Raw genomic sequence first — 24,527 nt, forward strand, 5'->3', positions numbered from 1 at the left:
TCCTCATGTATGATGCAATGAAAACCTAGCAGTGTATGACCAACTTCTTTCGCAAACAGATTTACAAAACCTGCCTTCTCACCAGTTATGCAAGGAGCACCATCAGTGGTGAGGGGACACTACTTTTGAAATGTCAATTTGTCGAGAAGAGAATTCATTCATAACTGCTTTACATATTTCAGCCCTGGTAATACACTCAGGTAAAGTTAGAAGGGCAACCATCTCTTCACATATTTCATCACCTTTACAAAGTCGAGAAAAAATGGCCAGCCTAGATGACGATGTAATGTCTGTACTTTCATCAATACAAATAGAAAAAAATTGACATGAAGACAAATCTTTTGTTAATTGTTCAGCAGTATTACTCGCCAACTTAAGTATCCTATCCTTAACTGTTTTCCTGCTCATGGACAAATATTTAATGCACTGAATAATCTTTTCTTTTTCTGAGAGGGTTTCGCGTGCCAGCAAAAGTTACTGGCGTGCCATGTTTGGCATGCGTGCCAGGGGTTGCCCACCCCTGGTCTAGGGAAATGGGGGCATGGTAGTAACCTTCACTGAGATTATGCAGAAAAATTGGAGAAAGAACATCAAGTTTTAGACATGCTGAGTTTGGCTGTAGAAACCAAAACAGATGTCCAATGGGTGACTTAGTCAAGAGAAAGTCTTGGACTGGAGGTACACATCAGGGGGTCATTGCTATAGTGGATTAGGGAATCATCCTCATAAGGATGAGGGAGTCATTACCATTCAGTTGGGTGTATGTACATGAAGTGAGATGAGCCAAAGTTCCAAGATGAGCCAAAGCTCTGTGGTACATCCCTATTTACAGGGTATGAGGGAAAAGAGGAGCCAGCAAAGCAGAGGTCAGAGAAATAGGAGGACTACTAGAAGAGCCCAGTGTCATGGGAGCCAAGGAAGGAGAGTTTTCATTTTTTTATTATTTTGGTTAATCTTCACCTGAGGATATTTTTTCCATTGCTTTTCAGAGAGAGTGGAAGGAAGAAAGGGAGGGAGGGAGAGTGAAGGAGAGAGAGAAACATCAATGTGAGGGGGACACATCCACTGGTTGTCTCCCGCATGCGCCCAACTGGGGGTGAGGAGTGAACCTGCAACCCAGGTACGTGCTCCTGACCGGAATCAAACCTGGGACCCTTCAGTGTGCAGGCCGGCACTATAACTACTGAGCAACACTGACAGGGGCAGGAGAGAGTTTTTGTTTTTTTTTTATTGCTTAAAGTAATACAAAGGGTATTACATATGTGTCCATTCCCCCCCCCCAGACAGTCCCCTAGCCTCCCCTATCCCCCAGTGTCTTATGTCCATTGGTTATGCTTATATGCATGCATACAAGTCCTTTGGTTGAAGGAGAGAGTTTTTATAGTAAGAAGTTAACAGTGTCAAATTCTACAGGAAGTGAAAATACTGAAAAGTGTCCATTGGATATTTGTGTAAGTGGCTTAGGGAAATGGTGGGGCAGAAGCCAGGTATAGTGGACCAAAGAGTGAGTGGGCTGTGGGGAGGTGGAGTTTAGGGATGCACAGAGTGCAAGGGACAAAAAAAAAAAACAAGTTAAAGGAAATCAAATCATAAGAACTGGTGCAGCTCACTGGGGATGCTGAGGGAGAGAGCAGAAGTAAGAAAGTGGCATAAACATACCAGCAACATTTAACGCTCAAAGAAGAGAGGAAGTAGCCTTTTCCCCTGCTCAGTCCTGAGAGAATAGGTGGTGGGTAGGCCCAATAGTATCTTTGTAATTTAAGTTATCTTGCCATGTCCCTAAAGAGGGGTCTATCAATGTGTCATCCTCATAGGTCAATTGCAGGCAATGACACTTTCCCAGAAGATGGAGTAAAATTTTCCTCTTCAAATCATGTGCTCCCCAGAGACTTTGGGTTTGCGGGAATTTCTAGGAAGAATTTTAAATATCTTAGCCATCATTTCCAAGTACCATAATATATGCTTCCTTTTGTTGGGTATCCTGGGCTTTTGCTGAGGTGAATAAATACACTTTTCCTTCCATTAAGAACATTATTGTAATTCCAAAGAAGAAAAATATGGAATCTCTCTTGTCTGCTTTGGTCCTCCAAGTCAGCTTTCGTGTCCCGCTGTACCTCTCCTACCTTAGTAAGTCTGAGCCAATGAGAAAGCAGATCACCTGCCTGTGAACAAGAAGTGCACAGACTGTGCTATACATGTGGCTCCTGTGGTCTCTGCATTGCACCTGTATTTTATAAGCAGCCTGTGTCTTATAGGGAAAGAATCTATTTCACTTTGTGGAATAAAAAGAATGAGAATCCTATGAAACCAAACATGCAAAGATGGGTATAGAAGGCATAGTCCCCACTTGCTGTTTAACAATGATCAGCTCATTGTTTTACCCTGTAGAAAAATCATGGCAAAATAGCTTGGCGAACAATAAGTAATAGTGGGGGAAGTTAGTCTGATTATTTTAGGAGGGCCATCTTTCATCCCTGTGGAGAAAGAACTTTCTGGGAAAGGATATAGTTGAGTCATGGGACCAGACCTTGCAGGAAACACACCACATTGACCAATTCTTTTAGTTGCCTTTTCACTCCATGCAGACGACCCCATTCACCATGTGTACACATTGTTTCCTCATTCAGGATACAAACTTGAGAAGGACACCACTTTCTTTCTCAGTTGTATTCTGGATTTAAGGAAATACTCGGGTCAAAAGATTGAACATCCTTTTTAAAGTGTGGGCAGTTTTGGTAGGAGCTGCTTTCATCTGTCATTTGTTGGTCTTACAAATTTTGCTCAAGGAGGACACTCCTTTCTACAAGGTCCAGGGATCTTTCTCTAACCCCTCCTGCCTTCCACCTTACTAAATGAGTACAGAAAATATGCTTTAAAAAAAACTAGGGGATTCTTGGATTGCCCTTTCCAAATATCAGTTCTATCTGTCACACCCTTGAGAGGAACTAGATATTAATCAATTTAAGATTGAATTTTCACATTAGTGAAAGTGCTAATACTCTGTTGATGGTTGAAGAGAGCAGCTGCCTAGATACCAAATGATCTGTGACAAAATCACCATGGACTTTTAGAAACTTGATCATATCTTATGCAGAGAGTGTTCCCTCTTGTATTGATATGTAACAGCAGAGGTGCCTAAGAGGAGGTGCCAAAACTCCCTCAAGATAAAGCTGTAAATCTACTCAAAGCCTGACCAAGTGAGACCTGACCATTCTACCTCAAAGTATACAAAAGATATGACATTGATCTGGAAAGAATGAATGAATGGGGACGCAGAGATGGCTGCTTAGACTAAACATGTTGCTGAGTGGCTAGTAAGGTAATAAAGTGGGCAGAAAATCGGCACAAAGTCAACTTCAAACCACCATGCACAAACTTCCCATTCACCCAGTGCCCATCTTCCAGGCTCCTACCATCTTTGGCATTTACTCCTAACTTGAAACCTTTTCAACTCAAAGTCTTTGGATTTTCAGGAATTTCTTTAAGAATTTCAAATTGCTTAGAGAATTAAGGAAGGAAAGAAGATAGGGGAGGGCCAGAGGAAGAAGAGAGAAGGGAGGGGAATGGAGGAGTGAGGAAGTAAGAAAGGGCTTGTGGTAGAATATTTTAAGAATTGTTCTGTGCAGAAGGGAATGAACATGCAGGCTTGGGACTGCTATCCTTGGGGGACCTGCTTGCAGGGTTGGCCCATGGCTAGTGTTGGGGGCTAGGATATCAGAAGGGTTCTGACCATTCTGGAGAGCTGAAGAGGTTGGCTTGCTGTGCCTGGACTACTTGTGCTGGGCACCTGCTTTCCTCTTGGGAGTTTGGAATATTGATGTATGCTGGATGGAAGGGGCCTATGTGACTGGCCCCCAAAGGAAGCCCTGGCAACTGGGTCTCTGTGTGCCTCCCTGAGAGACCACATTTCACATGTGTTATCACATTCATTGCTGGGGGGATTAAGTGTGTCCTAGATTCTCTCCTGGGGGGAGACCATTGGAAACTTGCATCTATCTGGTTTCCCCCAGACTCCGTCCTGTACATTTCTTTCCTCTTTGCTGATCTCACTTAATATTCTTTCACTATAATGAATCTTAGCCGCAAGTATGACTACGTGCTGAGTCCTGTGAGTCCTCCTAGTGAATCTATAACCTTCCAGACATGTCTATGCCTTTACCCATTGGGAACACACTGCACACATTATTCTGTATATTGTTCTTAACAAATAAAATGTTTGAAGACAGTTTGCATCAACATTCATGGACCTCAATCTTTTCCTTGTCTGCATAGTATTATGTATAGCTGTGCTAGAATTTATACAGCCAGACCTCAATTAATGGACCATTAGTAATTTTTAGTCTTGCTATTATAAATAGTCCTACCAACATGTCAGATGTGCCTGTTTCTCCACATCCTTATTGATATATACAATTTCTTTATTGAATTTTCAGTAAAATTCACCCTTTCAGGTATATAGTTATATGAATTTTAATAAATGTATATAGAAATTTAACCACCACTGCAATCAAGAGTATTCTGTCATCTCAAAAACTTCCCTTGGACCTTTGTAGTTGATTCTCTGTCTCTGCACCTTTGTACACTGTTTTAATTTTTTGTCCTTAGTTTTGCCTTTTCCAGAATATCATATAAATGAAATCATACAGTACATAGTATTTTGAGTCTGATTTCTTTAACTTAGCATAGTGCTTTTGAGATTCATCCATGTTGTTGCATTTATCAGTAGTTTATTTCCTTTTCATTGTTGAGTACAATTCCATTGTATGGCTATATTACAATTTCTGTACATTCACTAGTTGATGGGCATTTGGGTTGAGTTTAATCAAACTTTTAAAATTTGCTATTCTCTTAAGTGATAAAGGTATCTCATTATTTTTTCATTTACATTTCTTTAATTAAGGGTAATTAGAATATATTTACCATATTGAGAATATATATTTATTTTTTTGAATTGTCTTTGCCTATTTTTCTATTATATGGGTTGATCATTTTCTTAATGATTTTAAATGACTATATACATTAAGAAAACCAACTATTTCATGGTTGTTATAAACCCTTTCCCGTTATGTTGTATTTTACTTTGTTTATGGCATATTTCGTTGCAGAAATATTTTTATGTTGCTTCTGACATTTGTACCTCATGGGTACAAAAAAGAGCAGGCAGAAATGAGAGAATTTATGAATGTAAGGTGTAGAACACAGGGGGCTGTAAGTCTAGGCCACCTGGGTGCGTTAGTTCACCCCACCCCCAGCATGAGCCCCACGCTAGTATTGTGTGGCCATGTTGTAACGTACCCCGCGAATCACAGAAGGACGCCTCAAGAAGTCGAATTAAAGAGTCACATTTATTGCAATCTGGGACTATGAGGGGGCATTCCCAAATCTCATAGCCATAAGATGGTGGCAAAACCAGACTTATATAGGCAAAAATCACAAAGGTACTGATTACATCCCAGGGTTTGGAATGAGGCACCTGGCTCGCAAAAAAGCAGATTACAGATGCAGAATTAAGCATGTTAATTACAGTTTCGGGTCTTGGGGTCACTGAATTGACAGATATACATTATCTAGAACCCTTGGGTAACCTGGGTTAAACTTAGGCATGTTATCTAAATTACAGTTTTGGGTCTCCGGATCACTGAGTTGATAGAAACACATTATCTAGAGCCCTTGGGTCTCCCAACCACTGAGTTGTCAGGACAATTTACAGTGATTGTGCTGTCCTGGTCTCGGGACCACTAAGTCAGCTGGAACGCACCACCTGTGGCCACTAAAACAATTTAGGGTAATTGTGCTGTCCCGTTTCCCAGGTACAGAAGAATGTGCTTTCTAAGATCAGTATGATAACAATCAATGGAATAGTCATTCAATCGATAAGGCATTCAATCGAATGGGATGACTTATACAATTTAGAAAATCAAAGTAACCTGTCCATTGTTAAACAAAGCAAATAGGTACCATACTTCAGTCAGTACAGATTTCCTCAGTCTTTCTCATTGGTTACAACCAAGGCTTGCTGAGAAACGCAGCTGCTTTGAGAAAGTGTAGAGTCCCCAGGGCATAGTTCTTCAGTCTCAGATGTGGAAGAGGATCATTTAGTGGAAGCAATGTGCTTACTGCAGAGACGATCAATACATGAGATTGTTGTGCTTGTTGGCTGGGACACAGGGAATTCCTGTCTGCAGTCTCAGTGATATCTCTTAGAGGGAAACAGCCCTCCTCCTATATTTGAATATGGGATTACACAATGTCCACAAAGACCTATTGTGCTCCATGCAATCTATGGGCAAAAGAATTTAGGAGAGGCCAGAGGGGTGTGGGTGTGGGTGAGGAGGTAGACAGTATGGTGGGAGGAAGTGAGGAGGCTAGCGGGGGAAGCGGACCCTTTTGCTTCCTTATTTCCCGCCTACAGAGCCCATGTTGGCATTTGATTTTTGCAGTCATTAACATTTTTGGAGTCAGGCACACCAAGTGCAAAGTCACTTACTGCTAATCTGAGAGGAGCACAACCCACAGCAAGAACTGTGGCGTGGGGAGCATGGGGTGGCAGAATCTGGCAAGAAGAGCTTTTCCTCCACCTCCCAACTCAGGTCTCCACTGCCTGTGTGTCACTACATGGGCTCTTCCCAACCAAAGCTGAACCTCTAAGGCACCCACCCAGGATCAGTCAGGCTTGTTTAAGATAAATGCACCCCCTTTCTTGGGAAAGATAGCTGTGACCTGAGAATAGCTAGCTAATTAACATTATAAAGCATAGAACTAAGAGATCATAAATAAACAAATAACTTCCTCTGAAGTCTGTGGTTCAAAAAAATCAATGGAACAGGACATGAGTTATTTACTCAATTACCTGTCTCTCTACCTCTCTTTTCATTCTCCTCAATACACATCTTTCTTCTGCTCTTATTCTCTGTCTTTCCTGCCTGTCCATCTTGTTTTCCCTCAGTCTTCTTTGCCTTTTGCCCTTTAACCAACTGGCCATCATCAAATGAAGTTCATTTTTAGCAACTGTGTATTTATTGACAGTGTACTGACTTTCTTGATTTAAAAAAAGGCAGGAAAAAAATCCAACCAAATTTAACTGTTTCATCTTCAAACTTAACTCTCAATTTGTTAATTGGGAAAAAATGGGGTGGGGAGAGTGTGTGTGAAGTAGACTAAGATCTTTCCATTTCCATTTGGGTGAGTTCTTTTGCATTGGGTCAACTGAGAAGGAATGAACCCGAGTTATTTCTACATGTCTCCAATGCAGGGCTTTGAAGCAGTGGAGTGGAGTGAAGAGACTAAGATCAAATCCTTATACTCCCCTTTGCAAGAGTTATGACTTTGAGCAAGTCAACCTCCCCCTGAGAATCACAATCTCAGCATCTGGTATTTAGCTGTAAGCTTCTTACTATTAGGGACCGAAGACTATTTTATTTTATTTATTTATTTATTTATTTAATTTGGAGGCTTAGAGATGGTGTATTGTAAAAGGTGCAACATTGTCTGGTGTCATCAGAGACAACAGTCCATATAGCCCCTCCATTCCAGTCATCAAAGTCAGTCCCTTTTCATTTCTGGATGATAAGATTGCCTCCCACATACAGCACTTGTACTATATACCAGGCACTGTACTAAACTCCGGTCATATGGAATAGGGTAGGGCAGTGGTGAAAAGCCTAGCCTCTGGGCCAGGATGTTTAATTCTTTTTTTTTTTTTATTGTTTAAAGTATTACAAAAGGTATTACATATGTGTCCTTTTTTCCCCCCGCCCTTGACAGTCCCCTAGCCTCCCCTCAGGATGTTTAATTCTTGATCCCAACATTTACATCATTGTAATGTTGGACAAGTTACTTAACTTTTCTGTAACTCAATTTCCTCGTTTGTAAAGTAACAATAATGATGATGACAACAGTAACTGTAATTATGACTTTATTTAGAAGTAATGTGATTGCAAATGTAATTAAGGATCTTAAAATGAAATAATTCTGGATTTAAGGTGGGCCCTAAATCCACTGAATGACTGATATCCTGCTAAGTGAAAGGGGAGGGAAAAGGCCATATACAAATGGAGGCAGAGTTTGAAGTGTTGTAGCCACAAGTCAAGGAACCCCAGGAGTCAGCAGAAGCTGGAACAGGCAAGAAAGAAATCTTCTCCAGAACCTTTGGCTCTGTTGACACCCTGATTCTGGACTTGTGGCCTCCACATAGTGAGAGAATAAATTTCTGTTGTTTTAAGTCACCAAGTTTGTGGTAATTTGTTGTGACAGTCCTAGGAAACTGATATGGATGATATAACACATTCACCTCATAGGATTGTAGTGAGGGTTAAATCAGTTGCTATATTGCAAGTGCTAAGAGCAGAATCTGGAATATAGTGAAAGCTCTAAGTGTAGGCTGTTAAGTATTGTTAGCTCATTGAATCTAACCTAGCAACAGGTACTACTGTAGGTACTCTTCTGACTCGTGCAAGAGTAGGCCTTCCTTCCCCTGGGCTGCTAGCACATTTTTTCACAGGAAAAAATGGAGGTTTAGAGAGACTGAATGAAGCTGGTCTGGACTTTGCTTTCACTTGAGCCACCTCTCAAAAGTCTGTGGAGTTTGGCTTTCTGCTAATGGATGCTGGGGACTACTGGCTCGGCAATCCCTCATGATGATGCTCTCTCAGCCAATATTCTTTAGTCCTGAGCTACAAAGACCAGAAGGAATAGAGAAGACCTCTCATGTGATGGTGTTTACTCCTCTTTGATAAGTCTTCCCAGCCCTGGTCTTGACACAAGCTTCACTCCAACAGAGCCAGGCCCTCTTTTGGCTGTGCGGTTGTCCCATGACCTTACCTCATTGGGATAGCCTCAGTACTTCCTCACAAGGATGTGCTGTCTTAAAGGCCACACCCTCCCCCTCCAAGGACTTCAAAGGCCCCCATGGTATGCTGAGTGTAGATTATACAAATGACTAGAAATAAGATCACATTAGGTAAGGGAAAGCTCTCACCGGAACCTACAAGGCCCTACAAAGCAAGGCAACCTTTTACCCCGCCCCCTCCCCCTCCACCACATCTTATTCTCCCCTTCATCACTCTCTCAGCCATATTGGCCTAGTCAGGCACTGTCCCATTTCAGGGCCTTTGCACATGCATTTTTGGTTGCCTTAAATACCTTTAGTTGCCTAGAGGTATGCATACATTCTCCTTATACTCAACTAGAGGCCCAGTGCACAACATTTGTGCACTTGGGAGAGGCCCTTTCACAGTCTGGGAGCCCTTGGGGGGATGTCCGGCTGACAGCTTAGGCCCACTCCCTGCGGGGAGTGGGCCTAAGCTGTCAGCCGGACATCCTTAGCACTGTTGCAGAGGTGGGCCACTGCACTCACCAGGAGTCAGCCCAGCTTGTGGCTGAGAGGTGCTCCCCCTATGGGAGCGCACTGGCCACCAGGAGGCAGCTCCTGCATTGAGCATCTTCCCCTTGGTGGTCAGTGTGCGTCATAGCAACTGGTCATTCTGCTGTTCAGTCAATTTGCATATTACACTTTTATTATATAGAATACTCAATATCACCATTTCAGAGGGGCCTTTTCTAATCACCTTAACCTTCCTCTTCACTCTTCCTTTTCTTTCCTTCCTTAGCAGTTATAATTATGTAACACTAGAGGCCCGATGCACGAACATTCGTGCAAGAATAGGCCTTCCTTCCCCTGGGCTGCTGGCACTGGCTTTCCTCTGGCACCTGGGACCCGGGCTTCCTACCTCCAGGTGCCCCGCAGGCATCCGGGACCTGGGCCAGCTTCCCCTGGGCCAGCCGCAGTCCCGGGTGCTGGGCCCCAGCTTTGTCAGGAAGGACATCCAGATGACATCTGGTCTAATTAGCACATTACCCTTTTATTATTATTATTATAGATACTTCTTTATCTTGTTCATTGTCTTTTCTTCCAAACTAGAATATACTACCATAAGGATGGGGTCATTTATCTGTTTTGTTCATTGCTGTAGCTCATAGCCAAGGGCAGGTCTAGTGCATAATATTATACATTCAATAGTAATCGTTGAATGACTAGTTTAAAGAATGAATGAAGCACAGCCCCTCCCCAACAACTATAGTACTCCCAAACTGAAATGGGTCAGCCCATTAGAGGAAGCACATGAAGACAGGCCTATCAGAACAACCGAGCTCTGAAGCATATGGAGGGGAACACAGCCTCCTGTTGAGCTTGAATTTGAAGGAGACAAAGAAAAAGAATTGGTAGAGAAAGAGGGGAATTGAATACCAAGGGAAGGAAATCTCAAGAAATTTCTCAGGAAAAGTCAGAATCCAAAATTCATTTATTCATTCAACTGGGAATACAGCAATAAATAAGCCAGAAAAAAAAGTCCCTGCACTCAGAGAACATACATTCTAGTGGTCATAATGTTAAGCATTATGATCTTGGGCACAAAAACTGTTTATTGGAATGCTGAGATGGGAAGAGCTTAAATTTCAGAAGGGCTGAGAGGTCTAGGTACACCAGTGTGGCTTTCACCTGGCAGTAGGAAGCTACCCTAGATTCTTGAGCAGGAAGTGCTCTGGCAATGCCATTTACAGGAAGGATGGATTTTGAAATGCAAGGTAATTAGAAAGGGTGGGAGATACCAGAAAGGGCTATTGTAGAAGACGTGGGGTGACTGGAACAGGAAGGTAGATAGCACCTAGAAGAGGGTGGGCCCAAGGCAGCTAGAATGAAGCACCTGAGACAGGACCTTAAAGCCTGAGTGTGAGAACAATTTAAATATGCCACCAAGAGCTCTCTGATGGAGAGGAAGGGAGATGGCAGAGATGGTGTGGAGACTTGGACTCTGGGAATTGAGGGAATGGCAAGGCAAGATTAGGACCAGTTCTCTGAGCTTCATTGTCTGTCCCATCTCTGGGCTGTGTAAACACAGGAAGGACCATAGCACCACACTGTTTATTTGCCAGTGCTTGTCCATGTTTGCTGTTTCATTCTCTGTACAACAAGCCAAACTTAGTCCAAGTGTGACCTGTTAGAAATTGGAAACTATTTCAATCTAGTGAGTCACATTAGATCTGCTGAGCAAAATTTTGTTTGAACCTGAAACCCACCACATCTGCCTTGTCGAGTAATCAAAGTCCCACGGCCTCTACACTGTTACCAGCTAATATGTAAATGTGGTTGAAATGCAAAGGGTGTGTCAAGCCAGGAAATGTCATGGAGTTGTGAAACTTTGATGATGTATTCTGAATACTTTTTTACATCTTAAACATTTGGTGGTAGATTTTAAAAATGAGGAGGGCTATCCTTGCTTTTTGTTATTTGTTACTTGTCCCTTGATAGACTTACATTACCTACTAAACAAACTGCCAACTTGGGATCCTTCCCTCTCCTCATTCCCTATCTGATTAGAGACCTAACTGCCCATTTTCCTTATGACAGCCACTGACTTAGTCTTGGCTCTCATCACATTACAAACAAAGTCTTTGTTCTTGAATTATTACCCAAATACTTTGCAAGTGCCTCATCTATAAAGATCCTTTTATCTATCTTTGATGTCACAGGATAGCTAGCACTAGACCATACAGAAAATTGATGTTTGTTGATTTCTTTTTGATATTTTCTGTTCTGCTTTTGGTTTTAGAGTCTAGTCTGAAGAGATTTTGTTCCAGAAATATAGTTATCATCCTTGGCTTCTCCTGTCTCATGGCTGTGATTGCTTTGATCACTGTGGGGCTGACCCAGAACCAACCATCGCCACACAATGTTAAGGTAACTCAAATCTGTGTGTGTGTGTGTGTGTGTGTGTGTGTGTGTGTGTGTTTATGAGGGGGCCTGGGAAGAGTGAAAAAGGAGATCATAGCAAATGAGAACATACAGGAGTTGAAGTTCTGGCAGCCCAGGAGTAAGTTACAAACTTTTGGATTAGGGAAGTAAAATGGAAATGATGCTTATTCTGGAAGAAGGAATGACTCAAAGCAATTAACCATGGGAAGATAACTGTCTTTATGATTGTTCAGCAAATTAAATAAATAATAGAAACAAAGACTTCATCACCATATTCATATCTGTGTTATACTGTGCTGGTATTCTACTATCTAGTCTACTATGTCTACTATGTCTGCTTCTTACTCATTGTTTCATTGTGGATATGTCACAACACTGTACTCTTTGTTCTTCTTACTCCATTATTATCATTGTCACCAAAATAATTGGAAAGCTCTGTATAAAGCACTTTGGAAGTCAAAGATTGTCGGGAACACTTGGTCTTCATCTTCAAAATATCAAAGAACACAGCAAAATCAGTTTAAAAAACCCCAGAGAAACAAGTATCAGTTAGAGTAATTATAAATGAATTCTTGGATAGATAGAGTTCTTGTGAAAATGTATCTACATCTGAAGAGTTAGTTAATATCATTAAAAATAATTAGGGTCATTAACTCTGCTGTAATTTATTTCTCCTTCCTTTCAAACTCATCAAAGTAAAATTTCAAAGACATGACTATCTCACAATTAACTTGTAATATGGCTAATATTTTATTTAATCCATTAATTAGAAAGCATGTGGTAAATTTAAATTTATGTTGTAAATACACCATTTTAGTCTTTAATTGAAATTACAGTAAATAATCTACAAGGATATACCCAGACTATCCCGATAAGCACATATGTGCATGTGGGTGGTAACATATTCAGAAGTTAACTTGATCATAGAGGCCCTGGACTACATGTGCAGAAGTATGTTTTCTTGTATTTGAAGATATTACATTGTGAGCCTGGCATGTGGATGCATATGCCAGGCTGCTGAAACTTTTGCCACCCACCCAAATCACTTGCTGTACAGCAGAGGCCTGCATGTTACATTGGCATCTGTTTGCCATACAAATTCAACTCAAGTGGGACTGTGCACAGCAGCTCCTTTGTCAGCACGGAAAGCTGATACTATCTCATTGGCAATGATCTCTTGCATGTTGTGTGATGTCGGTTCTTTTGGCAAAACTTCACTCACAGTTGAAGCCTCATGACATCTCAGTTCTGTTATTTGTTTACCAGTTCCAAAAGTACATGATTGCCTTCTTGGCTTGACCTTTTTACATATTCTTCATTGCATCATTGGAGTGGGGGACCGCCAAAGGAGGCAAGTCCATGACAGACTTGAGCTCTGTGCTCCTAATGAATACTTGTCTTGGATGACCTTCCCTCCTTCTCAGTGGTCATCTTAAAGTCTGTTGTGATTCATGTTGTTGTGTTGGCCTGGCAAAATGGAGTAAGATCTTTGGCATTCTTTAAATAAAAGGTGTAAGTATTCGACAGACTGACACTGGCATCTGAAGTGAATCTGTATAGCAATATCACTGGTTAAAGATCATTTTATATATGCAAAGTAGCCATTTGTTGAGGTTGTACAGTAATTCTAATAAGGTTCCTGGCATATATTGAGGGCAAAAATATTTTAGGAACTTGTCTTTGGTGATCGCTTTAAGCTATGCATGCTGTTGAATTTAATAGTCATAAGCCACATGCAGCTCTTTCAATCCAAGTTAATGGAAATCAAACCAAATAAAAAAATTTTTTCATTTGCATTAGCCACATTTCTAGTGCTCAACAGCCTCATGTGGCTGGTGGCTAATGAACGTACAACTCAGACACAGAACATTCCCATCACTGCAGAAAGTTCCACTGAACATTGCTGCTTTAGAACACACTCTCTGATAGTATCTCTGAAATCATTCAAAGTTAAGTTTGATGAAGAAGGTGAATGATAAAACATGTTTAAAATCAGGAATAGTTAATGAGACTTTTTCTGCGTTGTTTGTATTTTAAAACCAAATATCATGAGGTACTAAATTGTTTTGAGTAGGTTTTTTTTGAATAAATGTATTTCCTTCCAAAAATGATGAATTAAAAATAACACATTTAGATATTCGTATCTGGTACATTTGTTTTAAAACACATCATCTCTTTATGACCAGACCTCATTTAGCATCTCTTTATTCATAAATTTATATACCAATAATCATTATTTAAGTACTAGTGGCCCGGTGCGTGAAATTCTTGCATGGGGTGGGGGGTGGGGGTGGGGAAAGAGTTCCCTCAGGCCAGCCTGCACCCTTTCCAATCGGGGACTCCTTGGGGGATATCCAACTGCCGGTTTAGGGCCTAAACCGGCAGTAAGACATCCCTCTCGAAATCTGGGTCCTAACTGCTCACTTGCCTGCCTGCCTGATTGCTCCTAAATGCCTCTGCCTGCCTGCCTGCCTGATTGTCCCTAACCCCTCTGCCTGCCTACCTGATCACCCCTACCTGCCTCTGCCTGCCTGCCTGATAGCCCCCAACTGCCCTCCCCTGCTGGCCTGATCCCCCTAACTGCTCTCCCCTGCCAGCCTGATTGCCCCTAACTGCCTCTGCCTTGGCCCTGCCACCATGGCTTTGTCCGGAAGGTCTCCTGGTCTAATTAGCATATTACTCTTTTATTAGTATAGATTTAAATATCTATGTCAGGCACTGGGCTACACAATTGGGAAGTCAATATAGCTATGACTGAGTTTATCATCTGGGGAAGGAAACACATTTAATAGATGACACAAATTATTAGTTACTATTGTGATGAGTGCCACCAAATGCAAGTTTTGGGGACCAGGGAAGTCTTCCTTGAAAAAAAAATGACATTAACAATAATATCTGAAGTATGATTAGAAGTTAGCTGGGAAAGAAATGGGTAAAGAGCATTCTATGCAGAAGGAAAGCAAGTGCAAGAATCCAACAGCAGGAAATAGCTAGATACATACTGGAAGTTGGTTGCAGAGCAAGAATGGGTCATGTATTGGATAAAGATGGTGAGGGAGGTGGTGATCGAAGGGCCTTGCAAGTCAGGTTAAGGTTTTTAGTTTTAATACTAAACCAATGGGAAGTCAATGACATGATCAGATTTGTGTTTTGAAAAGATCACTCTGACTGCAGTGAATTAGGGGGAGGAGGGATAAGAGCAGATGCAGGAGATTAGGAGGTAAAAGGCTATTATAGTAGTTTGGGAAAAGGTGAAGGTTTTGAGTTACATTTTTGAAGAACTGTTTTTGAGGTATTGAATATGCAAGCAGAAATGTCAAAGAAGCAGTTGAATATTCAGCTCTGGATCCCAGAGAAGAGACCTGCCTGCTCAATAGAAATATTATAAGCCATATTTTAATTTTTCTAGGAACCACATTTTTAAAAAGTAGAGGAGATGAAATTAATGTTACTACTTTGATAACTGGAACGGTGAGCTGAGGTTTTTTCCCCAAGGTTGTGTCTCACGACGCCAAAGAATGGGCTCCAAGGACCAGAAGATTTAAGCAAAAGTGTGGAAAATTTATTACAGGCAAATTCAGACTCCCCGAATGGGGAGGGGGCCCAGTATGGGCTGCCTGTGAAGCCTTGTAGTCCAGGGGGTATATGTTTGCCACAAGCCTGCTCTTTATCCGGAAGTTGGTTGGAGAGCAAGAACGGGTCCTGTGTTGGATAAAGATGTCGTCACCTGCCTGACTTCCTCATTGTTCTTGCCCAGCACGGGCCTGAACTTCCCCTGTTTCTAAGCATCAGTTCACCTTATTCTTGCAAACCCTACCTAGTTTCACATGCCTCCCGCTTTGAATCCAAAAACATTTTGTTATTTCTGCTTGGTTGGGTTCTGTGATTAGGCTGCTCACACTGCCGTGTCTGCCCCTGCCTGTGCTCCACCTGCCTTTGTTTTCCACTGGACCCCTGCCCGGCCGGCCTGTCAAGCTAATTCCTTTCAAGTATTTTATGTAACTCAATATATCCAAAATACAGGGGTGGGCAAAGTAGGTAGGAACTCTGCAGAAGTGTGCTTGAGAATAACAGCAAGTAGATTAGAACAATGTATAAATAATGAAGGCTGGCAATTTGAGCATTAACGAGATGGTACCTAAGTGCACTCTGCCATTGTGAAATTCTTTTGAGTTAATAAAACTATTGTAACAATCATAGCCTGCATGTCTTTTTCCATACAAACAACTGTAAACCTACGTTTGCCCACCCTGGTATTATTATTTCAACATTTCATCACAGTAAAAAATTAATGATATATTTTACGCTCTTTTTTTCCCATACTCTCTGAAATTCCACTGTGATTTTTCACTTACAGCATATCTCACTTCAGAATAGTCACACTTCAGGTGCTCAATAGTCACATGTGGCAAGTGGCTACCTTATTGGGCAGCACAGGTCTAGGCAAAAGCTATGTCTCTGAGATCACTGATGTATTGAAGCCTTAGAAATGGATGAGATCATAGGAAGTGGGTAAAAAGGGAGAAAAAGAAGAGGGCAAGGACCTAGTTCTGAGGAATTCTCTCATTTAGGGTTGAATAGTAAAGAAATACCTCCTAAACCATAGTGATATAGTGCTTTGCAGTTTGTGAATCATTTCCAAACTCAGTTCAATTTCTTCTTCTCAGAAGCACTATGAAGAATGGAAGATCATCTTCACTTTATATATATGAAATCAATAAAAATAAAGAAAGTATTTTAAAAAATAAAAGAAAAACAATAATGCTAAATATATTAAAGATTATCCTCATTATATATATCCTCTTGCCTAACCTAGTTTTGGTCAGCTTTGCTGGGCAGGTGTGGCCTCATGCCTGGGCTACTTCTGGCAAAACACAAGAACTCTTTAATGTAGTGATGTATTTACATGTCCAACAACTTAGGGTAAGTATACTGAGGACAAGGACTGTGTTTCATTTGTCTTTGCATGTATTTTATTATTCATTTCATTCATCCATCCATGCATTTATTCATTCAACAAATAGTCATTGACTACTCTATTTTAGGCCCTGGGATTTGGCAGTGAGCAAGACTGGCAAAGGCCCTAACCTCATGGAACTTACAGTCTAATGGAAGAGATAATCATTAATCAAATAATCACAAAATAAATGTTCAATTGCAACCAGTACAGCATCTGACTTGGGTGGTTGCCTCATAAAAGTTTGCTGGCTCTATGAATAGAGTGAACAGGTAAACCGGCTCCCTCCTTGGATGTGAAGAACCTGTGAAGGGCCAGTCTGGTAACAGGGTTTGTCAGTGTGGGAGGCAGGCCTCTGCCTTGGGATCCCCTAAAGATCCTGGTTCCCCATTCTCACCCCAGAGCCTCCTTAGTTCCGACCTCCCGGTTGCAGGGTCTGGGAATTGACACTTCTAACAGGCACCTTGGGCCTTCTCATGCCATTAAAATCTGGAAACCTGTAGCTAAGCAGTGACCACTTTAAAAAAACACAGGCCTTAAAGAAGAATCCTTAGCTGCATCACAGTGTCCCCTGAGGGAGAGCTTTTGTCCTGGGGAACCTGGGGAGGGGGGCGGGAGGCAGCTTTGAGGTCTGCTTGGCTCACCACTTCCTTAAGTGCCTGCTCATCACTGAACCCTGGTAGTTAGCAAGTGCCAGACATTCCTTGTAGCACTAACAGTCCATATTCTGGCACACACAGAGCCCCACAGGGTTCTCTCAAGAGCACCAGGCTGACCCAATACCAAACCACATGCCTTCATTACAAGCTGCTCACTTCTATGGAATGCTGGCTCAGGGACCAGATGGCTTTGATCTCAGTCCCAAATCTGCTGCTTTCTAGCTATGAGACTTTGGGCAAGTACATTCCTCTCTCTATACCTCAGTTTCCTGTGTGTAAAACAGAGACAGCACCCACTTTGAGAATGGCTGTGAGAAATGGTACCAGTGACTCACTTATCAGAGTGCCCAGTACTTCAGAAGCCTTTAGCGGAGAGCAAATATAACACTGCTTGGAGGGAGATGAGTGCTAGGCAAGGCCCTTAACTCTGAGTGTGTTATGGTCACTGAGCCAGCATCCCCAGAATGGTCAACTGCTGCTAACGTGTAGTGGCCTGACCCTACGCATCTGCCTTTTTTTTTTTTTTTAACAAGGAAATAAAGTACAATTCTTTTTGTTGTTGTTGTTGTTGTTAATGCTCAACCAAGGATATTTTTCCACTGATTTTTTTAGTATTTTTTTTAGAGAGAGTAGAAGGAGGGAGGGAAGGGGAGAAGGAGGGGGGGGGGGGAAGAAACATACATCAATGTGAGAGAGACATTGCAACCGAGTGTCCTTGACCAGATTTGAACCCATGAGCCTTCAATCTGAGGGCCAATGTTCTATCCACTGAAACAAATCAGAAAGGGCTAAAGTACTATTCTTTTTTTTTTTTTTTAATATTTGATTGATTTCTTACAGAGAGGAAGGGAGAGGGATAGAGAGTCAGAAACATCAATGAGAGAGAGAGACATCGATCAGCTGCCTCCCGCACACCCCCCACTGGGCATGCGCCGGCAACCAAGGCACATGATGCCCCTGACCAGAATCGAACCCGGGACCCTTGAGTCCGCAGGCTGATGCTCTATCCACTGAGCCAAACCGGTCAAGGCTAAAGTACTATTCTTAATGAGCATTTGTGATTTTATCTTTTTTTTGAAATTTTAGAAGGATTTGCTCTAATTTTCAATCTCAAATACTCTTGGAGAATATCTATATTACTTTTACTCCCCTGGATGTTAATGTCTCATTTGAAAAACAACACCTAGAGATGGGTGGTGGTGATGGTTTCCCAACAATATGAATGTACTCAATACCACAAAAGTGCACATTTGTACACTTAAAATGGTAAATTTTATGGTATGTGTATTTTACTACAATAAAAAAAAATTAAAAAGCCCTGGCTTGGTGGCTCAGTTGGTTGGAGCATCATTCCGTACTCCAAAAGGTTGTGGGTTGGATTCCCAATCAGAGCATCTACCTAGGTTGTGGTTCGTACAGGAGGCAACCGATCCATGTTTCTCATATCAGTGTTTCTCTCTCTCCCCCTCTCTCATCTATAAAAACATGTTCTCAAGTGAAGATAAAAAAAAATAAAGACAATAAAATTGTTGTTTGTATAGAAGATCTAGTAGCTCCAGTTAAAGAAAAAAGAAAGGAAGAAAATGGTTTGCAATTGTTTATAGGCCCTGCCAACACTGCTGTAGCTAATGGAGACCTGATTTGTTTATAGAGTACTAGAGTCACATTCAAAAGGATAAGCTTTGTTTATTCAAAAAGACTCACTGAGACAGACTGATGAGGTTTCCGAAATAACTGTTATAGCTACAGGAACTTTTCCGAAGAACCAATTATGTCTGAAGGGACCAAAACAAGTTATCACATTCTTGTCTGTGTTACCTGGCTTATGTTTTTCTTTTCTTTTTTTAGTCCTCACCCGAGGATATCTTTAAATGATGATGATGAGAGAGAGAGAGAGAGAGAAAGAGAGAGAGAGAGAGAGAGAGAGAGAGAGAGAGAGAGAGAGAGAGGGAGAGAGAGAGAGAGAGAAAGAAAATATCTAGGTGAAAGAGAAACATGGATTGGTTGCTTCTCCTATGCACCCCAATTAGGAATTGAACCCTCAACCTAAGTATGTACCCTGATGGAGAATTGAGCCCAAAACCTTTTTTGTGAATGGGACATTGCTTCAACCAACTGAACCACCTGGCAGGGGCTGGCTTGTGGGTTTTTTGGGGAGTGGTGGTGGTAGTGGAATTCAACCTTAATGGCACTATTTTTTGTTAGACTGTGAATTAACTTCTTTTAGGACTGAAGAAGTTTAGGAGCCATATAGTTATAACCCCTCTCAATCATTCATTTGATTCAACAGTTGTCTGTTGAATTCCTTCTTTGTGCCCAACATATAGAATATACTATGGGAGATGCTGTATATGCCATGGTAAGTAAAACAGACCTGCCTTAATGTAGCTTTCAGTCTGGTAGGGAAGACAACATGAATCAAACAGCCACCTAAATATGTGAATACACACTGTGGTAAGTTCTGTCTTTAGAGGAAAACTACAGGTGTTCTGAGACATGGACTAGGAGGGTAGAATCTAATCTGAGAGGTCTGGCATTGGAAAATGCTGCAGTGGTGGAAGGACAAACTATGATGGCTTCCTGGGTCTGTTAAGGCATTAATGATCAGTAGCTGTTCGGCAAGTCCTTGAATAGCTCTGGACACAGTTTCTCGTCTATAAAATAAGATTAGATATAGCTTTTAAATGGACCAAGTGTGAAAAATGAGTGGCTATGCTGATAGTTTGGTAACAATGAGGCAAACTTCTGAAATGTTTAAACTGAGAACTGTCAATCAAGCTTTATCGACCCCACAAGCAGCAAATAATGTCAGTTTTTCATTCTGCAAACTATTTTGGAAAACAAAAATATTTGGCACAGTTCAACAGGTTAGCATTCCAGTCTGTTGTAGATACAAGGTAAAATGTCCTTAATTCCTGCGTTGAAAAGTATGCTCTACCCTCTTCTCAAACACTTGCCCAATGGATTGGAGTAAAAGCTTTCATTTCTCAACCACACGCACTGTGTAAGGCCTTGGAGAAACAACCCGACAGAAGCAGGCTGGTTCCTTTGTTCTACTGGAAGAGTGACTTTCATGCCAACAAAGTCAGACAGAACGTCCTGATTCCAGATAAAGGCTGCTTGCTGCTGCTGCCTCGCTAACTTTTATCATATGCTGTTGTGATTGGAACATTTTCTGGCAGGAAGAACTCAGGGACCCTGCCGTGAAACAACATAATTTTGTCCTGGGTAACCCCTGGTCCTCTTTCTCCTCCCCAGGAGGTTTCTCACGGATCCGAAGGCCCCAGACAGCTCGGTCAGAGCCCTCTCAGCCCACAAAGGCCAGTTCTTGGTTTCCTCGCGCTGCAAGCCTAGCTGCAGAGGAGCCTATCCAGCTTGCTTTCCTTGCCATGCCCTGAGCAAGTACGACACAGGCCCTCTCTTTATAAGGGCACAATGCTAGTCACCACAGGGAACCCTCCACTCTGTGGAACAAGGCAGAGGGCACTATGGAGGTCATGGTGGTCAGGACCCTCACACTCCTAGAGATGATACCCCTGGGTCTGGGGTGAAATAGAATAAAGCTTGACACCTCAATAGACTCTGCCGTTAGCTGTTCCCAGTGGCCTATGGAGGTCTCTCAAGTCCTCTTTATTGTCTTTTTTTTCCTCCCTGGAAGTTCTTAGGTTCTTAGCATGTGGTGTGTGTGTGTGTGTGTATACTACTGAATTAAGCTTTTTTTTTTTTTTTTTTTTGTCACCTGGATACCTCAGAGATTTTGGGCTAACTGGCAAGCACAAGGAAATAGGCACTTATATAGAACAAAAATGGTCAACCTTAATATTTAAAGAACTTCCTATGAAAGCCCTTTATTTATATATTTATAACCTTGAAAGAATGACATCAAGCACATGGAATTTGAAAGAGAAAGGGAAATTGAGATACTACAAGGTAGTTTGCAACTGTCATAATCCCATTCTCAGAATGACTTTTACTTAGGACTCCACAGAATTAATGTTACCAGAAAAAAAGGGACCAGAGAGGGTTTGCCTCGGGCCGGCTGGTAGTGTGTGGTTCTCGACTTTGTGCAGGAAAGATTTCACAACACGAGTCCAGGTGAATTTTAGAGGACGTTTATTAAAGTTGGGGACAGTGAGACCAGGAAAGGCTTAGGAGAGAAGAAGCAGCAGGAGAGCCTAGGTGGGGCTGCTTTGGCTCTCTAGAAAGGTTATGGGAAAGAAGTGAGCCAAGGCGGGGCTGCTGTCAGCTCACTGGAGAGTCAGAGAAAAGGGGGCCTTGTAGATCAGTGGTTCTCAACCTTCCTAATGCCTCGACCCTTTAATATAGTTCCTCATGTTGTGGTGACCCCCAATTTCATTGTTACAAATTGAACATAATTAAAGCATAGTGATTAATCACAAAAACAATATGTAATTATATATATGTTTTCCAATGGTCTTAGGCGACCCCTGTGAAAGGGTCATTCGACCTCCAAAGGGGTCGCGACCCACAGGTTGAGAACCGCTGTTGTAGACAGTTAGGGGTTAGCCCAGGATGAGTTGCCCCATTGTTCCCCTGGTTGTAAGTTTTGTGGAAACCAGTAGAGTTTAGGAGATGCAAGCTTTCTTCCCCTTCAGAGGGAAGAAAGGCGTGGGTGTACTCCTAGGAGGGAGAACACTGAATTAAGCATCATCAAATGGTAGACCACACTTGGAGGTCCACATCTTAAAGGAGCAGCATGTGATGAGAGTAGTTGGCTCACACTTTAGAAGCATGTCCTCTGTTTCTTTCCCCATTTACTTTCCTCAATTTTTCTCTCCAGTATAGAGATAAGTGAAAAGTACATGTGCCCCTCACAAGCCTATGGCAGACATTATTCTATGATGGCATTTTTTTTCCTGACTAAACCCAGGGATGTAACCAAAGGTGATTATTCATTGATCAAGATGGGCATTCCTCCGTCAACTCCTGGGTAAACACTCCAGAGAAATGAGAGCTCATGTCCACAAAATGAAATGTACAAGATTGTTCCTGGCAGCTTTATTCCCAATATTCCTAACCTGGAAACAACCCAAATGTCCGTCAACAGTAGAGTGTGGGAAAATACAGTACATTAAATACTCTACAGTAATGAAAAGAGACAAACTACAGATACAGTTTGAATGCATCTTAGAGAGACAGTGTAGTGTGAACAGTTAGACTGAGAAGAGGCATACTATGTCCTCCATTTACTGCAACTCAGAAAAGAGGCAAAACTCATCCATGGTGACAGAAGTCAAGACGGTGGTCCCCCATGGGGGAAACTGACTGAGGGGGCACCTTGGTGCTGATTTACATAGATGCGCACATACAAACATTCATTGGGATGCTCGGCTAAGATTTGCATACTTTGCTATAAAAGTTCTCTTTCATAAAAATGCTTAAAAGGGGGCACCAATCTGAAAACCACTGTCTAGCCCTTGTTCCTATATTTCTCTGAATAAGGAGCTTAAATTTTTTATTGTGATTCCAATCCAATTCCAATTTCTGGATATATTTATAATAAAAAGTAAGCAAATGTAGTATTTTCCATGTCTCTCTTCCAAAGTCCAGACCAGAGGTCCTCAAACTTTTTAAACAGGGGGCCAGTTCACTGTCCCTCAGACATTCCACACATGTGCACTGCGGGCCCGGGACGAGTCAGCTGCTAAGCAGGACAGGCAGCGGTGGCAAAAACACCCTGCGGGCCGGATAAATGTTTTTGGCGGGCCGCCTGTGGCCCAAGGGCCGTAGTTTGAGGACCCCTGGTCCAGACCACGTACCAGACCAATTAAAGTACATGATTGGGCGGTGGAACGCAGGCAGCAGTAGCCTTTGGAGCTCCCCAGGTGATTCTAATAATTCTGCTATGCATACAAGTTTGGGAACTATTAAACCAATGGCTTTCTATTCCCTGCATATTGTCTCACCACTTCAGTATATGGTTCGGAATCCTGGCTGCTCATGAGAACAGCCCGAGAAGCTTCTAAACAACACTGATGCTCAGGACCCACCCTGGGTAAGACCTGGGCAGTCTAATGTGCGGCCAGTCGAACAGCCACTGTGCTGTAGTGATTGGAGTTCTGGTAGATCTAGTGACCAGGACAATTCCAGGCAACAGCCCCCACTCCGTGTTCCTCTTGAATTAAAATACTTTCTCCTCATGTTTTTGAAAATTCCTGTCTTGGTCTTTTTTTCTGTTGCAAGCTGAATATGGAGAAGCACAATGTAATGCTGACAAGTTCTTGGTTTGTTTTGCCCTCAGTATGGGGTTGTGCTGGATGCAGGCTCTTCTCATACGACTGTGTACATCTATATGTGGCCGGCAGAAAAGGAGAATGACACAGGGGTGGTGAGTCAGATAGGAGAGTGCATGGTGCAAGGTAAGATGAAGAAAAAGGGGAGGGGGGACCGTGGGACACGAGATGCATGTGTCAGTGGAGTACTCGAAGAAAAGCAAGTCCAGTGAAGAGTACAGGGGAGCTGCTGCTGTTATTTCATTATCATTAACATAATACTGAAATCAATCCTTAATGATTGAGCCCTTGATGCATCAACAGACTTAACAAATAACTGAGTAAAGACAAGTACTACATGATCTCACTCGTTGAATCTAACGAACAATAAACTGATAAACAAAATAGATCCGAGACATAGAAGCATAGAACTGCGGATCTCAGAGGGAAGGGGGAGGGAAGGTGGATGGGGGGTGAGTGGGAAGAGATCAACTAAAGAACTTGTATGCATATATGCATAAACCGTAGATACAGACAATAGGGGCAGGGCTGGGGGATAGAGGCAGACTAGAAGGGTTCAGTGGGGGTGGGGGGGAGGAAAAGGAGACATATGTAATATTTCCAACAAAAAAGATTTAATTTCAAAAAAATAACTGAGCAATAGTCCCTCCCATCAATAAGACACTTCTGTGTGCCACGCACCAACATAAGTACTAAAAATATTATTTCATCTTCATGATCTCCCTGTGAGGCATGTATTTTTATTCCCATTTTTAAAACGAGGGCACTGAGGTTGCGCAATGTTGTGCCATGTGTTTAAGGTTGCTTGAGCTAGTAAGTGACGGAACTGGGATTCAAACTCCCAACTTCAAACCCATGTCTTAACCAGTGGTTCTCAAATTTGAAACACCTTGTAGGGTTTGTTA

The 24,527-nt window shown here is 42.0% G+C and overlaps 1 protein-coding gene across 1 annotated transcript in view; it reads left to right on the forward strand.

Moving 5' to 3' along the window:
* Positions 1 to 24,527, forward strand: part of ENTPD1 (ectonucleoside triphosphate diphosphohydrolase 1) — a 94,534-nt gene that overhangs the window by 38,398 nt on the left and 31,609 nt on the right. Inside the window, exons 2-3 of the mRNA XM_081104363.1 lie at positions 11,610 to 11,737; positions 23,631 to 23,748. Of these exons, the coding sequence (XP_080960489.1) occupies positions 11,610 to 11,737; positions 23,631 to 23,748 (246 nt within the window). The remainder of the gene's footprint in view (positions 1 to 11,609; positions 11,738 to 23,630; positions 23,749 to 24,527) is intronic.

The sequence above is a fragment of the Myotis nattereri genome (genome assembly GCF_964212035.1).
Source record: "Myotis nattereri genome assembly, chromosome: 13".
In the NCBI taxonomy this organism is placed as follows: Eukaryota; Metazoa; Chordata; class Mammalia; order Chiroptera; family Vespertilionidae; genus Myotis; species Myotis nattereri.